The 6,612-nt window shown below is 36.3% G+C and overlaps 1 protein-coding gene across 1 annotated transcript; it reads right to left on the reverse strand.

Moving 5' to 3' along the window:
* Positions 1–252: 252 nt before the first annotated feature.
* On the reverse strand, positions 253–1,439 carry LOC149244765 (uncharacterized). The gene is made up of 3 exons (XM_089368069.1): positions 1,271–1,439; positions 943–1,101; positions 253–494 (listed from the first exon to the last, which is right to left on the reverse strand). Exons 1-3 carry the CDS (start codon positions 1,373–1,375, stop codon positions 270–272), a joined length of 489 nt encoding a protein of 162 aa, XP_089224195.1. The 5' UTR covers positions 1,376–1,439; the 3' UTR covers positions 253–269.
* Positions 1,440–6,612: the final 5,173 nt, after the last annotated feature.

Consider the following 6,612-nt stretch of genomic DNA (forward strand, 5'->3'; position numbering starts at 1 on the left):
AGGATTTGATACCATGATAAATTAGACAGACTAGGAATTGAACCCAAACCTGCCTGTGGCCAACAGGCTGCTCTATCAGACTACCGCTGCGCTACATGCCCCGTTTATGATGGGCATCCCTACCGGTTCAATCTAAAGGTGTGGAATGCAACCTCCAATACAATAACTGTGGATAAAAATGAGGGATTTTAGGCTGAAATTTTTATATGGGCAAAATTTCTTAAACACAAAGAAAACGACTCTTTTGGACTGAAAGTGTCATATGTAAATTACCTCATAATCGCGATTGTAGACAGATGGTGCACATTGGGCTTCGGTCCCAATCCTGGATATTTAATTGCTAATATATGGTTTATTATAGGGTCAATTTTGTTTTGTTTGGCTGACACTGTAGACTGGTGGTTTAGGATTTGAAGCATGTGGCCGTCCTCTGTTTTCTCCTTTCTGCAGAGTTTGCAATACTCCCTGAATCCGGGGGGTGGCTGATTATATCTCTGTAAAATGCTCATTTTTATTACTAGTTGTAGCATCATTTTTAGTTGAAATAAAATGATAATTGTGCAGAGAAATAGAGGACTAATGCTGGAATTGCCATTTGGGTGTAATCTCTAACAACAATTGTGAAAAAAAAAAAGGGAAAATTCTGCTGAAAGTTTCATATACGATAACAACAATTGTGGACATAAATGTAAAATGCCAGGCCCAAACCTTCATGCGGACATGACCGGATAACAATTATTGTGTTAAAATCAAGGATTACGGACTGACATTTCGATGTGAGCATAATGTAAAAGCTCCATTTGAGAATGAAATTTCGCAGTTATAATTCTGGTTTGACTCCAAATCAAACTTCACACCAAATCTCCACGCCCATTAAAACGAACATCATCAAATTAAGTACAAAATAACTAAAATAATAAAATCTGTGATTTAATCAAATACCATTCGCCGGTTCTCTTCATGGCATCGGATAAGAGCTGCTTCTTCATTGTCGGTACAGCCCGCACTGCTTCTTGAAGTGCTCCTCCGACCATTATTATCAGTTATTATTGGCCTGATAATGCTGATATGAACAAATCCCCATTGCAAATTTCTAGGAATCTGCACAAGTATACGTACAAGTTTGGCAAAGCATAAGACTTTACCGGTAGTCGGTGTTAAATTGTTTGAAGTTCATGGCATTTCTCATGAGTATACAGATTGTGAATGATTTGCTCAAAAATTGCATGCAATTATCCTTGCTTTATTGGATAAACCACGTGTGCTTTACGTTTGTGGTCAGCGCTGGCGCCAGTAACCTCGGGTTGGAGCTCAGGTAACCAGTATTCTGCGAACAGGTCAAATGATGCATCACCGAGAAAGCTTGTGCAGTCATGCACTAGGATTGACACTCGTAAGAAATTGTCATAGCACCCGCCGCATTATAATTTTTCATTATTATTGGCGCTTACTGTTCTGTTCTGTGGGAAAGATGGCTGCACTCTAATTTTTCTAAGCTTGGGAAGGTTGTTTTTTTTTTTCAAACATATTTCTCCACCAATAAATTTGAAATTGGACAAAGATGTGTTACAACTAAAAGTATGATATATGAACTTTGCACCATCTAAGTGTTTCAAGGCTTGTTTAGTTACTTAATTTATTTATATATTTAAAATTAATTTTAAACAACATAAAACATAGAAACACGATGAACAAAAATTGTTGGGTTGGATTTTATTCAGAAATTCTAAACCTAAAATAATTAAACAATGTTAAACAAATGCTATAGTGGCTATAAAATAAAATGTTCAATCAACTAATGATCCTAAGAATAATTAATTTAATAATAATAATAAATCAATTTTATTTAATTTATTATATTGTAATTTTATTTTTATTACCGAGTATTGGTTTATTTGAGTCTTTGATCTATTGAGCATTGAGAATAAATGATATTTTAACGTCTAAGAGACTAAAAATAGTCTATGGGACTACCAACCTCCCTACTTTTTGTCAAATTGATGATTAGTTGACCCAACCTTCTAACAGTGCCCTCACTAAAAAGACAATGCCAAGGAATTGATGCTAACATAATATCGAATGAAATGTTTTTCCAATTCCACTGCCCTAGACGTGCAAAAAGCACACACACGTTCTTCTCAAGCTTCTTTAGGTCTCTTCCACTCCCCGCAAGTGCAAAAAGTACACACCCGTTCTTCTCAAGCTTCTTTAGGTCTCTTCCACCCTCTTGTTTCACATCAAAGTTGATGTGAGTTAGTTCTTAATTTGTGAGAAGGATCAAATTTGTGGAAGTGTAAACTTTTTCTTTCAAGCACTAAGAGGGATCACATTTGTGGAGGTGTAAACTTTTCTTTCAAGTTTGCACTTTAAAAGAGGTTTGCACTTCAAGAGATTTGATCTCTTTCAACTCTTAATAGATTTGAGGTTAAGATGGATCTATGTTATTTAATAAAAACAAAATTACAATACACACACATTGTGTCAACTCCAAGTTGTTCATGGAAGAATTACATATATCTTTCATTTTAAGTAGTCATCCTAGATCTATCTTAACTTTGGATCTACCAAGTAGCTAGAGGGATCAAATCTCTTCACTCTAAAAGAGGTTTGCACCATTTAATCCCTCAAAGCCCTTGGTAGATGAGTTAAGATGGATTTAGGTTGGTCATAATTATTAATTTTATGTTTTTTATTTTATTTTGATTTTTATGTAATTTGACCAAATCAAAATGTTTTATCCATAATTATAATTATAACTATTAATTTTTTATTCTATTTTATTTTTTAATTTCTCTTATTTTTATCTGTGTTGTACCTTTTTGCTTATAGATTTAATTTTAAAAAATGTTATAAGATAAAAATAAAATAAGATATTTATAAAATATTTTGATTTTGAAATGAGTTATTTTAAAAACACTCCTTTAATTCAAAACACCTTTGATCAATCCAAAATCTTATCCCTTGTTCCATTTTACAACACTTTATCATCAAGGAAGCTCTAGAGAAACACCCCATAATTTCAATAGAGAAGATGGATTTATTGAGCCAATCTTGAAATCAAATTTCTCATTAAATTTCTTTTCCCCCTATCCATCTCTTCCCCTTTCCCTCATCTTTTCATTATCCTTATTAGTTATTCTAATTTATCAATGTCTATATATTTCTTTTAATCTTTCTTTCTTATTTATTTTATTTATCTTGATCATATTACCTTTGTTAATCAAGGTTGTCATTGATCTCAATATGGTAGTGTTTGTTATGGTAATGTTTGTGATGGCAAATTCTTTGATACATGATGTTGCTCATTGATGCCCATTGATCATAATGCTCATGTTGAAAAGTGTGCAACAAGAAATGCTTGTTGAGAATGCAACAAGATGATGGAGCTTAGTGGAAAGGAGTCGCCTTCACTAAGTGGGCCCGCAGGCAAATTATGGCGCAAGTTCTATTTTTGATCCCAGTGTGGATGATCACAGTGTGGGTGATCACAGTGTGGATGATCACAGTGTGGGTGATCACAGTGTGGATGATCACAATGTGGGTGACAACAGTGTGAGTGATCAAAGTCTATTTTTAGACTAGCTGTCAAAAATAGAAAAGTCAAATATTATTGTCTCATAATAATATTTGGACTATAAACTTGATTCTCTTGGAGCACTTCAGGATGAGCTACGGATTTGGTACATGCAGATCCCAGAGGGAAATACGTGGTTACCTATGGGATAACTAATATTTTCATGCAGGACTTCAGTTAGAACTCAAGTGAGTTGAGTTTAGTGGGCTGGAGGTGCAGTTGATGGAGTTGTGTTCAGTTTAGCTTTGTTAAACTGGTTGTATTTAGTCTAACTGATCAATAGACTAGAGATGAGTTGGGTGAATTAGTTATTAATAAATTCACAAGTTATTAACTCATAATGCAACTATAGAATACATCAGTTAACTCAGTTGCATGTCAGTGCATGTTCAGTTCAGCAGGGACAGGTGTTAGAGGATCAGATTGCTACCAGTTGTGACTATAGTTGTGCATGATGGTTTGCACAATCAGAGGGATTGAGTATGCCAATGAATTGGCCAATACCAAGAATTGTAGCCTGTGCTCACGTCCAACACAGTGTGAGTGATTATTTGCAGATCAAATACGAGTTTGGTAAACCATTCTCATCAATTCTTGAGCAGGTATTGAGCTGTGGAGACAGGCAAACAACATGGGAGATTTGGAGATCAGATCTGAGTTGTATTGTGTGTAGCATGAGGAGATAGTACTGAGTACTTGGGATGAGTATTGTACTGTGTATTGTTACATGATTCAATCACTATAATATAAAGATAGTTGGGGTTTTTAGCGAGATGCTTTCCCCGGGAAAATACTGTGTTGATATGTGTGATTGATGCTTCTATGTACGCCTGTGAATATTTCTGCTTCTGTAAATTGATGATCAACGTAGAGGAGCTTATGTATTGTGTATGTATTCCGCAATAGTACATGATCGGGATAATCTCCATTGAATATGTGTCATATTATTCAAAATTTCTATAGCTCATAGTGATGAAAGTTTGATATATGATGATATGATGAGATGGAGGACCCAGGTGGATTGAATATATATATACAGACATAATAGAAGCAGTAGACCCAAGAAGGAAAGCCATCAGGGAAGCTATTGGAAGTCAAGAACAGGAGCCATCAAAAAAGAGCTATTGAAAGCCATCAAAGAGTAGCCGTCGGAAAGCCACAAGAAAGCCAAGCCAAGAAGTGATACAAGATTGGCATTTTTATAATGTATCACCACCCAAAACCTCCGATGTGTGATATAATATACAGACCCGATAAGACTATCGAAACAGGCTTATTGTAATATCGTGTCTGTCGTATCAGATGTTATGTATTGCAAGTCTTAAAGGGATGTCACGAAAAAACCTTCGATTGCGATATGTATTACATACCCGCTGCACCATTATAACATAACTCAATGTAATATCGCATCCGCAGTAATTGCAAGTTTCAAAGGGATGTAAAACCGCCAATTGCGATAGAGTTGTTGACCCAACGGACCGTCGATTGCGATAAAGTTGTGGACCCAACAGACCGTCGATTGCGATAGATTTGTGGACCCAACTGATTTATCAAAAACAGGTTATTGAATAATGCATCCTCTTCTTTGGAAGTAGGGGAATCAGAAATTAATATCGGAAGACAGAGCATGTGCACACTTGTAAAACCTCTGATTTTCATGAAAGTTGTGATTGCGGGATTAAAGGAATGACGTGGCATGTGGGACCTCCAATATGGGTATAGCCTCTCTTATGATGTGATTTCCGTAAATAACAAGGCTATGTTATAATTGGTTCAATATTAGCAAATGGCCCTCCGATTAATGTGCCACCTCATGCATAAGTTGGCCTCTCCTCCCATTGAACGTGTCTTTTGGTTATTGGTGAGACTCGTATATATACAAGTTAAAATGCTTCACTTCAAGTACGTGAATCGGGCATCAATCGGAGGAGAAATACACAAGAGCATTAAAGAGTTGAAGAACGAAGAAAGTGGAGACTAATTGTGCATAGAGTCATTCATACAGCTTGGACCTGTGTTTAACAGTAATTCAGATGACAGTTCAAAAGGACGTTTTGGTTATCTAAGAAGATATGTACTACCTGGCTGTGGAAGAATCTTAGTATTGTATTTAACAATACATATTACAGAACCTGTAATATATCCTTCGGACCCATGAGATTCAACATTCAGATCTGAATTAAAAGCTCTTGGATCTACTCTTCCAAATTATCTGAGTGTGAACAAGATTATTTTTTGAACACACAATATGAAGCCACAACAGTCACTCCTATGAAGCAATCGCTCCTGAAGTAGTTACCGCGATAGTAAGAACAGAGGCTTGAAACAAAGAATTGTTTTTATGCAAACATTGAGGCTTAGTGCAAATATCTTGTTGAAAAGCTTCAACAAATCTTGGAGACATTATTGGAGATCATGATGCCTATTTGAAATCATCATGAGGTAATTTTTCAAACTTTGTTTGGACAATTTGAAAAGTTGTGAAGACTCCTTCATATGAAGACAGGTCATTGGTGTAGCAGTGAAGCTGAAGATTGACAAGGCTCGGTGAAGAAGACTTAGGGAGTCGTGAAGTACAACCAAATATACCTTGACAAAGTAAAACTATAGGGTTGGAGCCCTTGGGGTTGGTGCCTCAGAATTGACAAGGTTGGTGCCTTGGAAAGTCCAAGTTAGTGCTTGGGAAATATAAGGTTGGTGCCTTGGAGAAGATAGGGTTGGAGCCCTAAAGGATCGGTGTCCTCAAGAAACCAGGTCGGAGCCTATACCAGAGAAGGGTTCATGCCCTAGGGGTTGGAGCCTCTAAACGCAAGGTCGGTGCCTTGAGAAGATAGGGTTGGTGCCCTGGAGGTTGGAGCCTCACAAAAGTCCAAGTTGGTGCTTAGCAAAAACTTGGAACCTGGGAGATTGAAGATCGATGTATTCATCAAGGGTTGGAGCCCTATATACATTGTACTTGATTCATTACAAAGATTATATTAATAAAAAACATTTATTCCTATTGTTCATTTTGTGCTATAAATTTAAGTGATCTAACT

Source organism: Pinus tabuliformis, chromosome 8 (genome assembly GCF_031772625.1).
Source record: "Pinus tabuliformis cultivar Carrire ecotype Pingquan chromosome 8, CPIR1, whole genome shotgun sequence".
NCBI classification, from domain to species: Eukaryota; Viridiplantae; Streptophyta; class Pinopsida; order Pinales; family Pinaceae; genus Pinus; species Pinus tabuliformis.

What these genes read in the sequence shown, in the direction of transcription:
- LOC149244765 (XM_089368069.1), bottom strand. Translation starts at nt 1,375, where the DNA reads ATGACTGCACAAGCTTTCTCGGTGATGCATCATTTGACCTGTTCGCAG. An exon ending in CGCCAGCGCTGACCACAAAC is followed by an intron (nt 1,102 to 1,270) that starts GTAAAGCACACG and finishes ATACTTGTGCAG; the next exon opens with ATTCCTAGAAATTTGCAATG. An exon ending in ATGAAGAGAACCGGCGAATG is followed by an intron (nt 495 to 942) that starts GTATTTGATTAA and finishes AGCATTTTACAG; the next exon opens with AGATATAATCAGCCACCCCC.